Source organism: Rhinolophus sinicus, chromosome 1 (assembly GCF_057876585.1).
Source record: "Rhinolophus sinicus isolate RSI-liver-muscle chromosome 1, RSI-T2T, whole genome shotgun sequence".
Lineage (NCBI taxonomy): Eukaryota > Metazoa > Chordata > Mammalia > Chiroptera > Rhinolophidae > Rhinolophus > Rhinolophus sinicus.
In genome coordinates this window covers 105,321,635-105,340,713 of record NC_142501.1, presented here as the reverse complement: position 1 = coordinate 105,340,713, position 19,079 = coordinate 105,321,635, and the positions used below count along the sequence as shown (strand labels likewise).

General features: G+C 39.7%; 1 protein-coding gene across 1 annotated transcript in view; it reads right to left on the bottom strand.

The window, feature by feature from the left end:
- LOC148759160 (ankyrin repeat domain-containing protein 26-like) overlaps nucleotides 1-18,252 on the bottom strand; it is a 116,566-nt gene extending 98,314 nt beyond the window's left edge. Inside the window, exons 1-3 of the mRNA XM_088793134.1 lie at nucleotides 16,552-18,252; nucleotides 6,554-6,642; nucleotides 1,028-1,192 (exon numbers count right to left, since the gene is read on the bottom strand). Coding sequence (XP_088649260.1) covers nucleotides 1,028-1,192; nucleotides 6,554-6,642; nucleotides 16,552-16,581 — 284 coding nt within the window. The 5' untranslated portion in view covers nucleotides 16,582-18,252. The remainder of the gene's footprint in view (nucleotides 1-1,027; nucleotides 1,193-6,553; nucleotides 6,643-16,551) is intronic.
- Between the last annotated feature and the right edge of the window lie 827 nt (nucleotides 18,253-19,079).

The window sequence follows — 19,079 nt, the reverse complement described above, 5'->3', positions numbered from 1 at the left end:
CGCCAACATAAAAAAATGTATAAATAGGCATTTCTGTTTTCTTCTGGTACGTTCCTCATTTCGTATATTTATAAGTTTTTATCTATAGTACATCTGGAACTTATTTTTGTGATATGAAAATCTAACGAATTTTCTCCAAATACTTAACAGGTATTTCTCCATCATTCATGAGTAATTCATCTTTTCTACTAACGTGAAATGCCGTCACTATCAAGCTCTAACATCCTACCTATATTAGGGTGTTTGGGCATTTTCAGCTATATTCCAATCATTTATCTCTCTTTTCAGCTCTTAGTAAAGAAATTGTGGCAATAGAGCACCTGTTGACACCTAGAAGGGCAAATCTTTGTCTACTGTGCAAAACGATTCTTAATGTCATCACCACAATCAAAGAGACAGCACGTGCAACCCAAACTTGTAAAGCCCTGAGTTTAGCCGGCTTATGTAAAACTGATACCTAGAGGAAGAGCACACACGGGGAGAAAACGAGTCTTCCTAGGCAAGCCCACAGCATGTGCCCCTGGAAGCTTCCCTTCTAAGGCCCCTCAGTGAACACCGTACATACCTGGGTGGACACTGATGGAAAACGGATACTGGGTTTTAGCTGAAGAATTTTTAGCCCACAAGTTGATCTACTATGGGAATTCGTTTTCTCATTAAGCACTTTTCTATAGTATTTAACAATATGGTCTAAAACTGTGGACATCAAAAATAAAATGCTGCATATACTTCTTTTCATTTCTATTATTGATATTTAGTTAAATCGCTTTAGCATTGTCAGTAAAGTGCTCTATAAGGGGAATTATGAGTGACGGGTCCTTGAGATTTTGTTCCTGGTGCTCACAAAGTCGGCCTGGGCACTGGCACCCGGGTAAGGTCCCCACCCGCGAGGGAACACAGCACAGCGCCCTGGGTGACAGGAGGGCTGAGCTCCACCTGGATGAGCCCGGGCCGCTGAGCCCTTCTGCCAGGTCCCCCAGCCTCCTCCAGGCCCGCCCGTGCCCACTGGCCTCGCAGGCCCTCTCACCTCTTCTGCTTGTCTCTGTCATTCAATCTCTCTGGATGGCGCGAGAGAAGCCTCTTCACTTCTGATACGTCGCCCCTGCAGGCAGCTTTGTGGATTTTGGGGAGATCTCTGTCTTGGATGTGGTACCCGGACCGCAAGGAGACACCATCTCCAGTCCAAGGCTGCCTGCCAAGACCATCGCTCTGTGATCTCTTTCCGAAAACCTTCCGAAGCCCGAAGCCAATAACCTTCTTCATGGCCAAGCCTAAGGGCTTCAGAACCTCCTCAGCACTTACGCTTTTTTTCTCCCGAGCCCAACCAACAGCAGACTCTAGAGCAGCCAACTCCCTGTCGCCACACTATCCCAGCAGGGCAGTTAGGAAGTTTGGAATCTCTCAGCCCAGAGAATGGCTGTAACCAAGCAACGGTGCACAGGTCAGAGACTGATGTCACTGCGCATGCGCACAGAAGCCCCGTGGCTGAGGTCAAAGGTACCCAGAGCGCTCGTGCAAGGCCCAGGTGTCTCAAGTTTCAGAGATTGCTCGTGGGCAGCGCTGAGTTCCATTCTGACCTTGGTGGGCGTTGGCCCAGTCTTTTGCTGGGTGGTCTGAGCAAAATGAAATAGGACATTTCATTTCCTGAATTAAGAAAGCAGAGATGTAACAGGCAGAGAACTTGGGAGAAGCAAAAACCATAAATGAGAGAAGGGAAAAAAACAACTTTATGTACCCTAAACTGAAATCTAATAATCTCGATTTATAAAACAGACAAGCATTTAAAAGCTTGATTCCCAGAGATAACTCTTCTGTATTTTGAAATGTTTTACTTTCAACCTCAATATCTATCACCTTAGACCCAAAAATCTACTTTAAAAAATTGGAGTATACTTTGTACTTATCTGCTTTGTGAATAAGGCCTGTGGAACTAGAAATCTCTTTCTCTTTTCAGTATACATGTCAAGAAAGAAAGGAAATTTGCTCCTTTTGCCTCAGGATTTCACCAATTTATTCAGTCTAGAATGGCCAGAAAAGATCCACCTTTCCAATCCTTTTAGTTGGTATTATATTCACTTGTCAATTTGTGACGACTGGACCAGTAGTATTATAGCCGATGTTTGATTTTCAAACACTTTTTTAAAAACCCACCTTAAATTTGTCACTTAAATCCTTCAACTGTCTTTCCAAACGTGTGTTCGCATTAAGTTAATCGGTTCATAACTAACCACACTGCTGACTGTTCATTTTTGGCAGTGTCACGACACTTGTCTGTACAATGATTTTGCCAATATTTGAGTATTTAATCATCTTTTTGTCCTTATAAAACAGTAGGAAATATAAAAATGAATTTACCAATACCCAGAAGCATAGATCATACAGACATAATACAGTTATTAAACCTAGACATCATTAGACAGTCTGAGAAACATCCTTACGTCAAGTGAAACAAATTAAAGAAAATATATAAATCATTAGAAATAAATCATGGAAGATTATAGCTAAAAATCAAGGATAAACCAATAATAGCTTTGACAACTTTCTTGGGATGAAACCCTTACATTACAACACGTTAAGGCTACTATTAGGTTTTTGTGCTTTTAAGTTGCATATACATTTGAACCTAAAATGCTATGAACTAGCAATCACTTCTCCTTAATCACTACGTAATTTTGGCATCTAGTGGAAAAAGTATCTACTATTTTTCTAATCTACCATTTCAGAAGGAAAGAGTCCAATTTTAGCTGTTGCGTCTTTCTGAGTTTTCAAAAATGGATTCCAGCAGAGAAAGACTGTTTCTGATGCTCGGGAGAATATTTTGGCCCTTTTGTCACAAACCCCGAGTGCAGGTTTTCGGTAGTGCTTCTATACATCATGTACCTCCTAAGTAGTGTACATAGCTGTTTCCAAGTGCAGAAATGTTTCGATCTTTGAAATTTAGCAAGATACGATTCTACATGACACAACGTTTTACTCTAGATGAAGAGTATTTTTCAGATTTGTATATGTTATGCTTGAATGGAGTATTGTTTTCATTATACGTCCAATATGCATTATTATGTAAAAGCTCAACTTACATTTTCTTTCAATCTCAGGCTTTGCTGTGCATTCTTTTAAAGGTGTATTTTGATGAACTAAAGTTTTCAAAGTTTTGAAATCCCATTTTTCTTCTCTTTCTCCTCCTCTTCCCCTTTGTTCTCCATTTTTGGTTAGAGCTCTCTGTGTCTTCTCTAAAATTTTGCCTATTCCAAGATTACAAAAAAATTCATCCCTGTGTTGTTCTCAAAACAGATACCGTGTTTCCCTGAAAATAAGACCCAGCTGGACAATCAGTTGTAATGCGTCTTTTGGAGCAAAAATTAATATAAGACCCGGTCTTATTTTACTGCAATATAAGACCGGCTCTTATATAATATAATATAATATAATACCCAGTCTTATATTAATTTTTGCTCCAAAACATGCGATAGAGCTGGTTGTCCAGCTAGGTCTAATTCTGGGCGAAACACGGTACTTTTGTTTTTACATTTGATCCATAAACTTGTGTTTGTCACAAAGTATGCAAAGAGATTCATTTTCTTTCCATAATAGTTGTCTGTTTTTTCCAGCATCATTAGTAAAAGGACTATCGTTTCCCTAATTAATTTGGATTAACTTGGCACCTCTGTCAAAGAATCAGTTGACAATTTAAGTGTGGCTTTTTTCTGACCACTGATCTTATTATCTGTACTAAAGCCAATACCACACTGCCTTGAAGATTAAAGCTGTACAGTAATTCTTGAAATTAGGTCGTGTAAGTTGTCCAACATTTTTCTTCTTTTCCAAATTGGTTTTGCGATTCTAGGTTCCTTAGATTTAAATATTCATTTTAGAATCAGCCTGTCAATTTATCCAAACAAGAGAGAGCCACAGAGAGAGAGAGAGAGAAAGCCTTCTGGGATCATGACTAGTTTATGGTGGATCTACAGATCAATTTGGAAAATAGATATTTTAGGATTATGGATGCTTCCACCTGTGAACATGGTCTACGTGTGTATTGATTTATGTCCTTAATTTGTCTCAAGAACATCTTCTAGGTTTAGGCGTATTTACTTCCAAGTATTGTTTATTTTTATGGCACTTTGAATAATACTAATTTTAAATTCCTTTTCCATGTTATTCTAGTACATAAAAATACAATTGACTTTGGTAAACTTACCTTATATAGTGTAACTTGATTACGTTCACTTATTAGTTCTTGCAGATTTTAGTAGTATATCTATACAACTATGGGAAGGGCACATAAAAGCCATTGTATTTCCTCTGATATAATCTTTATTTCTTACTTGTCTTATTACATTGGTTTAAAACATCCAGAAAAACGTGGAAAACATACTAAGTGCAGGATCCCTGCCTTGTTCCCATCTCTATGGGAAACATCAAGTATAATAATTACCTGGAGGTATTTCATAGCGGTTTCTATCAGGTTGCGAAAGATCCTCTCTATTCTGAGTAAGCTGAGATGCTTGATCATGAATAGATACTGAATTCTGTCACACAATTTTCATCCATCTTTTAAGATTATCATGTCATTTCTTACTCTAATCTAATTCTCTTTATGTCAAATCACTTCTTAATATGGCACCGACGTTGCATTCCTAGGCTGACTCACATTTGATCATGTCATGTGATGAGTTTCAATATTGCTCTGTTTTGTGACTATTTTGTCAATATTTGTTCCTGTGATCATGAGAGATATGGGTCTGTACTTCTATTTACTTGTAACATCTTTCTCAAGTTTTGATATCAGGGTTATGTTGCCTTCAGGAAATGAGCTGGTCAATAATCCTCCTCTTCTATTTTCTGAAATTTATGATGAATAATTAATATCGTTTCTTCATTTTTCCCTTAACTATTTGCAGAATTCACCAGTGGAATCATCGGGGCCTTCAGTTTTTCTGGGAAGGCTTTGTATTTCAAATTCATTTTCTTTAGCAAAATGTAAGACCGTTCAGATGTCGTGTTTCTTACTGGGTCAGTTTAGGTATGTCTTATCTTACAAGGAATTTACCAGTATTCATAAGTGGCCATTAATTATTTTCTTAGCATCATTTTCAAGCTCCCAGTGATGTCTCCTGTGCAATTCTTGACATTGATCATGTGTATTATATCCTTTTATGTCTCGATCAAGGGATTATTGATGACATCATATTTTTCCAAGAACCAAATTCTGGCTTTCTGAATTTTCTTTATGATTTCTCCATTCACTGATTCATTGATTTCTTCTCTTTATTTCTTCTTGTTTTCTACTCTGTCTTTAATTTTCTTTCCATTTCCAAGCTTTTTAATGTGGTAGTTCAAGCTTTGGATTTAAACATTTATTCTTTTCTCTGAAAGCCTTCATTGTTACACATTTTGTTTTAAATGCAGTTTTAACTATACCCAGAAATTTTCATAAGATGTGTGTTCATTACCATTCATTTCAAAATAACTTCCTATTTCCCTTGTGTTGAACCTGTTTGATATTTTCCATCATATTTGAAAATATTTTAACCTTTATTTCCTCAAATATTTTCTTGCCACATTGTGTCTCTCCTCACTTTCTGGTGCTCCAACTTGTTATTTTTAGTTGGTTTATAAAATGGCAATATTCTTCAAGTTTGCATTTTATCATTAATGAATTTCAATTTATTGACGCCTTTAATTGACACTTCTCTGTAGCCCATATTATTTTTTTTAATTAAATTTATTGGGGTGACAATTGTTAGTAAAATTACATAGATTTCAGGTTTTATTGAAAAAAAAAGTGCTGTTTCTACCGATGGTGAGATTCCTGGTAAGTTCAGGGAAATTCTACTATGTGGAGCTTATTATTTATGCTTTTATGTGTGGAAATGTTTAAATATTTCGGTCCAAATATTTTCGTCATCACTGTCTTCATTATTTCATTGCCATTGTCATTCTTAGACAAATATTTTATGGCATAAAACTCAGCAAATAAGTTGTTTCTATTTCTGATTATCTTGAATGTTTTGCCAAACCAAATGGAGATGTTGCAAAATAACAGGCCTTTTCTATTTCATTCCATTCAATACAAATGCAAATTCATCCCCAGGAAGCTCATCAAAAAATTCTTCTCAAAAGGGAGGGAATTACAAAACACAGTTATAACATTTCAAACTTCAACCAGATACACGGAGCTCTCTGTGCTTAATTCACATCCTTCCTCGCTTTGGTAGTGACAAATTCAATGGCTTCCTATTTACACACTCTTTTTAATAATTCCAATTTGCTAAAGGCTTCAAAACTTTCAGTTTCCAAGGTATTCCCTTCATTGAATCCCTTGATTAAAGATTCACAAATGGTTTTGAAGAGATTGCAGCAAAAATGAATAGAAGACTCACTCACAAAGTACTTCAATACTACTGTAAGGCACTAGATTGGTTTTCAAGGTAGTTCTTCAAAGAACTACATGTAAAATCTGGCTCGTGCCAGACAGCCAAGAGGAAAAGTTCATACAGTCATGCTTTAAATCAACCTCAGCTTAAGCACCAAATATTTGTGGTCCACTTACTTTAGGCATTGTATTTGTTCATCAAGCTCCTTCTTCATGTATTCCGCAGATAAAATCTTTGGTTCTCCATTCGTCTTGACAAATGTTGCCTATTTTGGATGGTACAGGTCATTAATAAATTTCCTAAAAATCGGTAACTCTGTTGCCTTCAGCCAGCACTGGTTTTCTACTGTTGTCCTGGTATACAACTCTAATTTAAATTTGTCCTAGATGTCGTCTTTGAAATGCATTATTATGATTAATAGGTGTATTATAAGAAGCTTTGACTGGTTTGATATACCTCTGCTTTTTACTTTCAGATTCTGCCAAGTTCTGGTCTACTCATGTGGATGACACAGGTGCACTGAACAGAATTCTCACTTGAATGTGTGGTTAACTCTGAAAATCACCCGCTGATAAACCACCTCCATTCCAGGTCCTTTACAGATGCTAGGTTACTAACAATTCCCTTTCACTGGCAGTGGGCAGAACACTCACTAAATAAAATAAAGTGTGCTCAGACACGAGTGGTTAGAGACACCTATCTCTTCATTGGACTCTTTATTGGTAAAGCCAGGCCAGCCACTTTAATAAATAAGCCCCAAGATTTTAGTGGCTTATCACAAGGGAAGGGTAGTTCTCCTTCATGTGACAGTCACTGAAGATGTGACGGGTCACTGAGCAATTATCTTGCCCCTGGTGATTCAGAGACCCGAGTTTCTAGTAACTTAAGTTGCCATATTTCAAATAGGATCCTCTGTTGCCTACGTCTAGATGGTGAACCGGACAGAGAACTTTTTAAAAGTCTTGGCGTGGAGGTGACACATACCACTTCTTCACATATTTTATAATTGTTTACCGGTCACACATTCAAGTCAAAAGGACTGAAAATCCATCCTTGATGTGGCTGTCATGTTTCAATTTCAGTTTTATATTATGGAAAGGGAACACAATTTTTGGTTGACAGCAAGCACTCAATGTCATTGATTCTTACCTCATGTATTTCAGTAAAATGAATTCCCCAGATGGATCAATACTTAAATGCAAAAAAGTAGGTAATTATAACAACAGAAAAAAAGGAAAGTCTGTCATTTATGACACAAAATCCAGAGCTCATAGAAGAAAAGAATTAGTTAATTCAACTGAAAACACAGCCTTGGCAAGCAGCAATATGGGTGAGGCAGGGTGGAGGCTCATGACGCAAAAGACATCAAAACATAATCATTTCAATATATAAATGGTTCCTATACCTCCAGAAGAAAATCCCCCCAATCCAAAAGGAAAACTGGCAGAAGATGATAGAAGACAGTTCACCCAAAGAGGAAATATGATGATTCTAAGCAATACATTAAAAATAAAACCAAAATAATATGCCAATGGAACAAATCAAACACTTGACTGACTGACATTCTGAGATAGGCTATAGCAAAACAAAACCTCATACACTGCTTATGAAGGTGTCAATTGATACAACTTCTACAGATCTTAATTAATCAACAGTTGTAGAAATTTAAAAGGAGGATACCCTTTGCCCTAGTAAACCTACTTCTAAAAATTATCTCATACACTTAGTTCTTTTTCTCTAAACATCTCATACACTCAGTTCTTATTCTCTAAACAAGAGACATTCATTCATTCGACACTGCTTATGTCAGTAAAAGACTCTACACCACTCACAGGTCTATCCATAAGGTGATGACTCATTAATCAATGTTTCACCCACACACCGGAAAAATTATAGAGCAGTTTAAAAGAAGAAGATAAATTTATATGCACTTACATGTTATGGAAAGCTCTCTGTACATCTTAGGTCAAAAATATAATTTTCATATACAAATAATTCAATAATATTTATGAAAATATATATTTACATGCATTTTGATATGCCTGTAAATGCACAGAAAGAGTTTGTGAGGACAAACACCCACTTTTTACCGTGTTCTTCAAAGAGAGGAATGGGATAGAAAGATGGTTTAGGGCTTTGGAGTTTTTATTTTCAATTTTCATTGTATATAATTATTTCTAACAGATATGTATATATGACATGTGTAGTTAGGGAAATAACTGTAGTTAGAAAAAACAAATTAGGTGAAAGCAGGTCATTAAAGCCTTCCCTGAGAAGTACGCCACCGGATGAGTCCCACGAAGGAAAAAGATGTCCATCACAACACATGTAATATCTGTGTGATTTCTATGTGTTTGCCTGTGAAGAAGCTAAGGTCTTCCAATAATGTGGATCATGTAAGACAGGCACACATATTATTTGCCTTTAACATGTTCCTTGTATTAACTGGGCTCCTGAGAGGACAGGCCACGGACACATATGGGGGTGGTCAGGCTACGGGCAAATAACATGCTGCCCTACAGAGCTCCTTGCAGCACCTGTTGGGTAGCATCTGCAAGTAGTCAGAGCTCAAACTGACTTCCTTGGAAATTCTCCCGGAAACTCTTGGGTAGGGTGGAGACGGGCAATACATCCAGCAGCTACTTTTGGTGATCTTGAGAAGATACCCACCAAGAAGGGCTCCTGATGGCTACCTGAGCTCAATTATGATAACAGAGCCTAGCAGCCATTTCTAAACAGGGGCCTCTCAGGCAAACTGCCCTTCAGGGAGAAGCCTGCTCTAAGCTGCGTGCCTCCCACACTGAACTGAACATTCTGCCTGCACTGTGTTCCTATCATCTGAGCTGACCTGTACAAAGGAGATCCTGGAATTGCAGACTGTAGCAGAGCAGAACTATCAAGCAAGAGAGGGGCCTTGCCCCAGGACCATCTCAAAGCCATGCAGACGCACAGCCGTGCTGTCTCCTAATTGAGCTGTAACACTATTGAGCTTCACCATAGCTCTGCTGTATCACAATTGAGCTATTTACATTGAATAACTTCCCTCTTTCACCACACCACAAATTGAATATCCTTTTGGCATTGAATTAGCACCAATGACAATCAGCTGACACTCTGTTGTTGAGAACATTGCCTCTCTCTCCAGGACATGAGCTTCAGTCCCTCTAGGGTTGTGTAAGAGGCAGATACAAAGCCCAGTCAGATCCTAGTTTGAAGGGAGCCTAAAACCAGAAGCAAGGCTAGAACCAGAAGCAAGAAATGGAGTCAGGGCAAGGAGCTCTTTGGCAACCCCACAGGGTTTCTTAGCAGTCGTCAGTCAGAACAGGGGTCAGAGACACTGGGGTCCTCAAAGGAAAGATGGGAGCACATCTAGAAGAAAGATTAGTATGGGCGCAGGGGTCAGATCCAAGCCACACAACTGGCCCTAAGTCACAGGTTTTGTAAGCCTGAGATCCAGGGCCCTAAACTAAGATGAGACCAGCATTGGGGCAGGGCCCAGAGGTATTCTGGTTGTCAGAGCACAAGCTGAGCCCAAGCCAAGCAGGGAACCAACCCCGTCCCTTGTGAATACTGGTTTCTGGCCTAGTTTTAAGGAGGAGAAACGTGGCCCCAATAGGTATAGGGAGGTGGCCACTGTGGGTACCACTAATTAATTGCCGCATAAATTCCTTATTCTGGAGAGGAAACAACATCTCTTAGAACACAAACCAAAAAAGCATGGGGGTGAGCGGAATAAAAACACTCCGTTGTGTAATTAGTTGGATAAACATGTGGTTTTTTTTCCACTCCTCTCCAACCGTAGATTCTTCTCCTCTCCATCTTGACAAGCTGGTTCCTGGGTGGGAATATGCCCAATGAGAAAAGGATAGGGAGCAGGAAAATTCTTAAGTCACACATGCGGCCATGATGGTCTAATACATGCCTTCTCTGGGCTTGAATATAAAACTCACCCTCACGTGAGTGCTTTCGAAAGTTCCTTGGACATCTCTCACTCCTACTTCTCTGTTATCCTGAGAATTTCAACTCTTTTCTGGACAGCACCTCCTCGACCATCCCTAAGATATCCCCATCTCGTCTGTCTCACACACACTCATATGTGATGGTTATTCTTTGACTATATGCTTTCACCTCAGACAGACCCTAATGCAAATTTATCCTAGGGTTCCATATTTACTGTTTTGCAGAGATGCATTTGAACAACAGTGAGACTTTTTTAAAAGGTTATGCTCCAAATTGAACTTCATTCTATGGCATGTAATGGTATATTGAGCTTCTAAACTATTTCAAAATTGTCTGACATTTTGGAAATGACAAAACTTATACTAAATAGGTCAACTGATGATAAAATCTGGAAAAATCTGCGCCTTTCAAATATACAGTAAACTACTCCTTGCTCATGATCCTTTTCAAGGGAGATGTGAATTCCTCAGCAAGCATATAGATGGTTTTCTAAGTATAATAATTCTAATTGAGGCCTTCCATACTATGTGAATTGAAAATTCAGGAAATTGGCCATTTTGCTGCCAGTGATGTCCAAATCAACTTGAGCACTGGAATTATATCAGCAAATTTTTAGTCACAAGGTTCTGCAGCTTCACTACAAACCTATTAAATCAGAATCTAGACTGCTGGGTTCCAGGAAATCTAAGGTTTTTAGACTCTTTTCGGTCATTCTGATAAACTGCTTAAACGATTGCCTTCTTGGTAACTGGAACATCTGCAAGTCTATTCACTGAAGTCTTATGGTGTTCCACCTTCAAATCTTTTCTCCCATTGTCTACTGAACATTAAAATATAGGTCATTTAGAGAAAGTCAACACCTCAACTAGTCAAGTCATGTCAAAACAGCCAATCATATATTTTAGTCTCTCCATTCTCTGAAAAATTTACATCACAAAGTACAGAAATTTGAAAGATGGAATGAGAATGAACATGTCATATACAACTGTGGTCCTCATTAATCTTTCAGATTTCAAAATTTATCTTAGTTACTTTTTATCTTAAACTTTTATAAACTGATGCTGGAGTTTAAGAAAGTCTTCATTATAATCAAGATTTATTGTAACAAAGCAATTTACTTTGGTTCTGGAATTTGTTGGTTTGGGGCCCTGGATGTAACTCACAGAACACTGAAAAATATATCTGGGTTCACATCAGCGCACAAAAGAGAAGAGGCTAATCGTAGAGCTTGCTTCACCACAGAAACTTTAAAAAATTACATAAAATGGTCAAAATCAACACTGACAGAACTCTAGAAAACAAGCCAAGCTTTACATCAACAAAGTGAACACTAAACCTGGGCGGAAAAATAAGCAACTTAAAATGATAGAATGTTTTGTGGCATTTTCATTTGCCTTTGTTTCAACCCTCTGCCTGGTAAGTACAGTGCTGGTCGTGGTCTTCCAGAAGGGGGCCTGTATTCCTGATGTGGGACGCGGGGCTGTGTTTCAGAGGGCACAGAACAGACCTTGTTCACAAAGAGTTATTTGTATGTTCTAACCTGTCTGAAAGCTAGAAGACTGACACAAAGCACTGCCCCCTTTTGAATACTTCAGAACTCACTCATGGTGAAAAAAGGCAGGAAGTCAACAAAAGCAATGGAAGGCAAACTGACAACCCACAGCCAGTAAGGACAAAACATTATAGATTGAGGCACACAATAGACCAGTGAAAGCCATGGGTGAAGAGCTAGAGAGGGAGTGTCTTTGTAAAATTGAGGTATTCAAAGGCACTCATGTGTGCTGGAAACTTAGACACACACATCCTCAAGGCAGAATGCCTGCTCAGGAAAGACACAAGAAAACTCTTAAGCTTTCACCATTGGCTGATCTCAGGGCTCAGTGTAGCAGGAATTAAAGGCTAAGGAGGACGTATAAATGGCCTGGCTACACACTGAAGGAGTGCCCCAGATTTGCAAAGCCAGAAAAATTTAGGATTTTAAAAATATAATTAAATCTCTCTCTCTCTCTCTCTCTCTCTCTCTCTCTCTCTCTCTCTCTCTCTCTCTCTCTTTCTTTTTATTTTTTGTTTCTAATGTTCAAGAAAATTTAGGTCAAACACTAGCTGAACAGGAGCTACAGGTACAGAGACTTAAGAGATCACAAATGATAAAGAATACAGACCTGTAAAATTGTTGCTAAAGTTCATTAAACAAGCAGCTACAACCTACAAGCAACAGAAACCCTAAGGAGGGAGAAAACCTTGATTGAAAAGACTACATGATAATATTCAGGATGTCTAGTTTTCAATGAAAAATTACAAAGCATGGAAAAGAAATTTGGCCCATTCACACAAAAATTAAAGTTAACTGTCATTGTCTCTGAGGAAGCACACTGATTGGAATTACTAGAGAAAGATTTTTAATCATGTATCTCAAATATGTTGAAATAGTTAAAGGGAGTCATAAGAATAATGTGTGAACAAACAGAAAATATCAATCAAGAGACAGAAATTATTAAAAAGAGCCAAATACGAATCCTAGTGATGAGAAGTATAATAATTAAAATGCTCCCTACAGGATTTCAATAGCAGAATTGTATAAACAGAATAAAGAATCTGTAACCTGGAAAATAGACCTAAAGAAATTATTCATTTGGAAGAGCTAAAACGCAAAAGGATGAAGAAAATACACAGAGCCCGAGAGTTCAACCAAACCAACATACAGTGGGAATCCCAGAAGAAGAGAAGGCAGAAACAAACAAACAAACAAACAAAAAAAAAAAAAAAAAAGAACTTACGAGTTCTTCCCGTAAGCAGCCTGAGGTCACCTCTGAAAATGGTTCACTACTCGCTTGACTCAGAGAACCCCACAAAATCATGTAAATCAAGAGGTTCGCATCTACCTGTTCATTTTAAGAACACTCGTGAAACTGCCCAGGCCAACAAGGGTGTGCATATCTGAAAAGTCACCAAGTATCTAAAGGATGTCACATTACAAAAGCAATGTGTGCTGTCCCGTCGTTATGACGGCGGAGTTAGGAGGTGTGCCCAGGCCAAACAATAGGGTTGGACACACAGTCCAACCCAAAAAGAGAGCAGAATTTTCACTGCACATGCTTAAAAATGCAGAGAGCAATGCTGAACTTAAGGGTTCAGATGTAGACTCTCTGGTCATTGAACACATCCGGGTGAACAAAGCTCTCAAGATGCAGCCCAGAACTTACAGAGCTCAGGGGGGTATTAACCCATACAGGAGCTCTCCCTGCAACACACAGATGATCCTAACTGAGAAAGAGCAGATTGTTATTGCTCCTAAACCAGAAGAGGAGGTTGCACAGAAGGAAAAGATCTCTGAGAAGAAAGTGAAGAAACTAAAACTTATGGCCCGGGAATGAGTTCAGCATCAAATAAATGCTAATAAAAGTAAAAGCAGAAAAGAAAGCATAAAGAATATTTAAAGAAACCATAGCTGAAAACTTTCTAAATTTGAGAAAAGATGCAGATCTACATATTCTAGAAGCTTAATGAACTCCAAAAATTATAAATCAAAGAGGTTCATACACACATCACCAAACTCTTGAAAGCCACGGACAAACAATCTGGAAAGCAGCAAACAAAGAAACAAAAAACCAGTCAGTACAAAGGATCTGCAATGAGATGCACAGCATGTTGCTCGTCAGACACTATGGAGGCCAGAAAGCAGGGCAATGACATTTCGAAATTGCTGGACTGGGTTCTGGTTTAAGACGGCCACGTAGGAATATCCTGAACTCATCTCCCCCCACATACACACCACATTGACAGCTGTATAAGGAACAATTTACTCTGAGAAAGAAAACTAACAACTGGTAGAGCGACCCCTGCTCATCGGGTAAACAAGAGGGAAAAGGAATCCACGCGGTTAGGAAGGGCTGACAAAGTCTCGCCATCAACCCCACCCCCGCACACTGTACTTGCTGCATAGCTAATGTGGTGAGAGGCTGCCAGGTGGGACAGGGCTGACATAGGACGTTTCCATCACCACAAACAGTTCTATCAGACATCACTGCTGTGGAAGTTTGGAGTCCTACCTTTCCCGTATTGTCTCTTGTTTCTGAAAGGACTGTTTTGCTCATCCCCGCGGTGTTCCTTTCACACCTGCACTGATATCACTGAAGTCACCCTTGCCTCATCAGCATGGCTGATATATACCAGTCCTCATTCAGAGGAATTAATTTCTTGCCCTGCTCTAGGTAAAAGTGTATGGACTTTGTTGTTATAGAGGTTTGTACTCATAGTCTGCGTCCACCATTTTCTAACTGTGTGGCCTTGGGCAAATCATTCAATCGTATTCTATTTCCCCTTCTGTAAACTGTGGAAAATTCATACTTCACAGAGTTATGAGAATTAAATGAAATAACAGAAATTAAGGGCCTAATTCAGTACCTACTACATGTATGTGCTCAATAAATGTGATTTCCTTCCATCATATAACTTGTCTCCAGGTGTGACCAACTTACATAGAACCTGCCCTTCCAGGGGGAGGATTTACTGGTATCTCTAGGAACTCTGAACTTCAGAGGCAGAGGAGGACAGCTAATCACGCGGGGAAATCTAACATATGATTAAGAGATGGGTTTCCTTGCTTGGACATCATAGGCCAAGATTCAAGATTGCCAAACAAATTATACAGGTGCTTTGGTGGTAAAATTGTTTACGAAAACAGGTAAAGCCTCATTTGAGCGTAGCAGACAAGAAAATGTCCGAGGAAAATATGGTAAATGACTCCTGAACGAGAATATTGGAAAAGCAAAATGAGCCAGGTGAGACAGGTGTAGTCATCCTGAAATGACTCTCATGGGATAAACAGTAATTCTCTTTTTACAGACCCAGAAGACCATGAGACAGGCTGAGGGAATTTTCAGTGATTTCTACGCCACAATCTTTCTTTCACCTGTAAATGAAATTGATGAAAGTGATTGACCGCCACTCTTATTCCTGAAATACAGTGCTACAAGACTGTTCCATGATGGAGATTATTTATTTATACATAAATAAAAAGTAGAAGGAAACTGAAGCACAGAACAAAGTTCTCTTGTGCACACCCACACACATGACCTTGTATCTGTGTGTCCAGCAGATTGTGCGTGCCCACCCACCCCCCAATGGGGACGGTTAGCCTGCCACCCCTGTGCTCTGTCTTCCCTCTCAGCCATCCTCAGCATGTCACTCTTTCGCAGGCCAGTTCTCCTCATTGTCACAAGCGGGTGTAACACTTGCCAGAGCAGTCAGACACAACAGCATGGAGGGGAGGAGAAGGACTATTATCCCATGTGCCTCTACAAAGAGTGAAATACGTGCTCTGCTGTTCATCGCTGCTTTATTTACGGTGGCCAAGACATGGAAACACCCAAAGTGCCCTTCGATAGATGACTGGATAAAGAAGTTGTGGTATATATACACAATGGAATACTATTGGGCCGTAAGAAAAGAGGAAATAGTGCCATTTGTGACAACATGGAGGGATCTTGAGATTCTTATGCTAAGCGAAATAAATTACAGAGAAAAAGTCGAGAACTATTTCATTTCACTGATATGTGGGATATAAAACTAAAGAAACAAAGAAACAAGACAAAGAAACAAAAACTCATAGACACAGACAATAGTTTAGTGGTTACAAGAGGGTAAGGAGGGAGAGAGGTGGTAGATGAGGGTAAGCAGGGTCAAATATATGGTAATGGAAGGAGAACCGACTCTGGGTGGTGGACACACAATGTGACACGAGTATATTGTAGGACAGAATTGTACTTGAAACCTATGTACTTTTACTAACCATTGGCATCCCAATACATTTTAATTAAAAAATCAAAAAAGGGACTCAGAAGACTTCTGACATTTCTCTGGGTGAAAATGCCCACATCTGATTCAGTAACTGACACGATAAACTGGATCACAATGACTGGCATGGATCACATGGAATTTCTTCCTGGGACATGGATAGTGTGACCTCTCTCAAGTCCCATGGGTTAGGGCTGGACAGTAGAACACAATAAATGCTCCGCCTCAGGAGAAAAGGTGGGACCAACTCTTAGGAACACAAGGATTTTCCTTCTGGTAATATTTCTTGGAACTCCGTTCTCTATGCTTCCCGTTGTGTAGGGAACAACACCCACTGCATTTCTCCAAAGCCAACCTTGGATAATATTGACTGTCCTGTAATATACTCTCTCTGTTCTTGGCATAGTGTGGACCTTACCTGAAGTTGTCCTGAATTAACTTTTTCCATTCATTGTTATTCTTCATCTATAGAAGAAATAAAGTGAAGGCGACAATCTATTTCTTCTGGGAAATTAGTTTTTTGTACGCACAGCCTCCCCTAAAAGAACACACACAATAGCCTGTTACATGCCCTCTCACGTGTACCATGAAGCTTTCTGCTGGCCACTTCACCGGACTCTCAAGACATCCCAAATCTAACAGTAATTACACACAGTTTCCTTGTAGATAGAAAAATGTTATAGGGCCACGTAAGGAATCTCTCCTCTTACACATATCACTTCAGTTACTATTGTGTTTTTCTGCCTGGGACTAGAGGCATAAAAATTAATAAAAACAGACATAATTCATGACCTTGTGGAATTGAGTCTAGCAGGAAAGACCGACATTCACCAATCATAACAAGCAAATGAAAAATTATAACCATGATCAGTGCCAAGAAGGAGAGAAGCAAGAGAAGTCAGAACGGGTGCCATGAGGATGTGAAGCTTAAGCTTTTATTGTAGGAAGACAGCAGCCAACTGCGTAAGTAGTAGAGGGGTAGGAGCATGATCCAGACAGAAGGAATAGCATGGGAGAAGGTTCTGTGACAAGAGAGAATGGCACAGCCTGAAAAAGGCCAAAGAGGTGGGAGCATAGAAAGAAAGGTGCGGGAGGTGGTGCTGGGAAAGCCAGCATCTGAGATGGAAGCCAGATCACGCAGGCCCGGGTCACTCACAGTTCGAATTTTAGTCTTTCTCCTATGTGTAGAGGGCAATTTCTGAAATGTCTTATCTAGGGGATGGCACGATCATATTAGCATTTGAAAGGGTTATTCTGCCCAGTAGAGATCATCCTGGAGGCAGCAAAGCCACTTTTCAGGCTAATGCAATATACCACATGAGAGACGTTGCTATCTTAGACTAGGGTGGAAACCGAGGGAAGCGAAGAATTCAGAAGAGAGTCAGGACGTAAGAAATAGCCAGAATTCCGTGATGGATTGGGTGAGAGGTAAGCTAGCAGGGCCTGGTGAATGGTGGTGCCCATTAACGAAAATGGAACATAGAAATAGGACTGGGTTTGGAGGTAGATGAACAAGTTTGAGAACTGCTGAGCTGAAGGAATCTCTGAGACAGCCAAGTGCACATGTCAAGAAACTAACTGGATCTATAGATCAGGAAGGACTCAGAGGATTAAAACGGAGACATCTATTTATGACTCAACTTCACATAGGTGATCATTTAAACTTTGGGCATAGGTGAGATAAACCAGAGCAAAGAGTAAATTCAGTGGCTGGAAGGTGTGAATACAGGGGCTGGGAAGCGGGATACACGTCTGCAGATGGGACCGAGATGTAGCCAGAGAGGAAGTGAGGAAACAAGGTGAGGGCTGGGTCATAGAAGGCAAGGAAAGAGAGAATGGTTCGAAAGGAAGCCAGTGACCCGCTGCCCTGAATGATGCTAAGACCTCAAGGAGAATGAGGCCTGGACAGTGTGCACTGGATTTTACTGCAGGGACCTAACTGGTGACTTCACTGAAAGGTGTTGACAATAGGCGGAGGCGAGATGGAAACGGGTTAGGCAGTAAGTGGGTGGTGAGGCAGTGGATGCTGTGAGTCCTAATAAGTTTTGAAGGAGTTTGGAGGTGGAGGGGAGGGATATAGTAGGGTACCGGGGGCAGTGTGAGAGCGCCAAGCACACTCACTTTTAATGGGAGACTCTTGAACATATTTAAAAGCTAAAGCGAGGATTCAGTTGGAAGTAGAGACTAAAGTTATGAAATAGAGAACAGGCTGTTACTACTGTAAAGACCTAGAGAAAGAACAGGAAGATGGGATCCAAAACACAAGTGGAGGGATTGGCCGTTGAGGAAAAGACCTGTCAGCTGGGAAGGACGGAAGGAGAGACTTGATATAGTGGGAGGAGTCCAGCAGGTGGGGGCCAGAATCCAGCAGCCCTGGAAGCCAGGCCACCTGTGGATTATTCAGCTGAATGAGAAATACATTTCTAAGTCCTTTGGACCACATATTCTAACACCTGTAAATTAAGCAGAAAAATAAAATTATAACAAACATGCTTAATCTGATGTCATCTCATCATTTTCAGGCATTGTCCCAAACTCACTATCAGGGGTCAGTTTCAGAATGACAAAACTGACACAAAAGGATTTCACAATTTTGATTTGTTTTAAAACCAGACCACAGAAAACGTGATCATAAATATTTGGCCAAATGCTATTTTGTAGTCAATTGGAGAAATCTAAATTCCATTTGTAGGATAACTAGAAAAGCCAGCAGGAGGGCAGTGAGATGCAATCTGTTTTGATAATTGGCCTTGGCCATCCAATTTCAGAAATGCATTCGAAATCTGCTAACAAACACATAAAGCCTGATCCAAAGCTTGCCAATAAATTCCTAGTATTTATTGTTTCTTACTGCGTGGCCTGTGAATAACTGGAGTCGTGTTGCTCTTTCCTTTTCACAAAAAAAGAAATCTGAGGAGTCTTTGTGAGAAAAGGTTAATCAAAGGG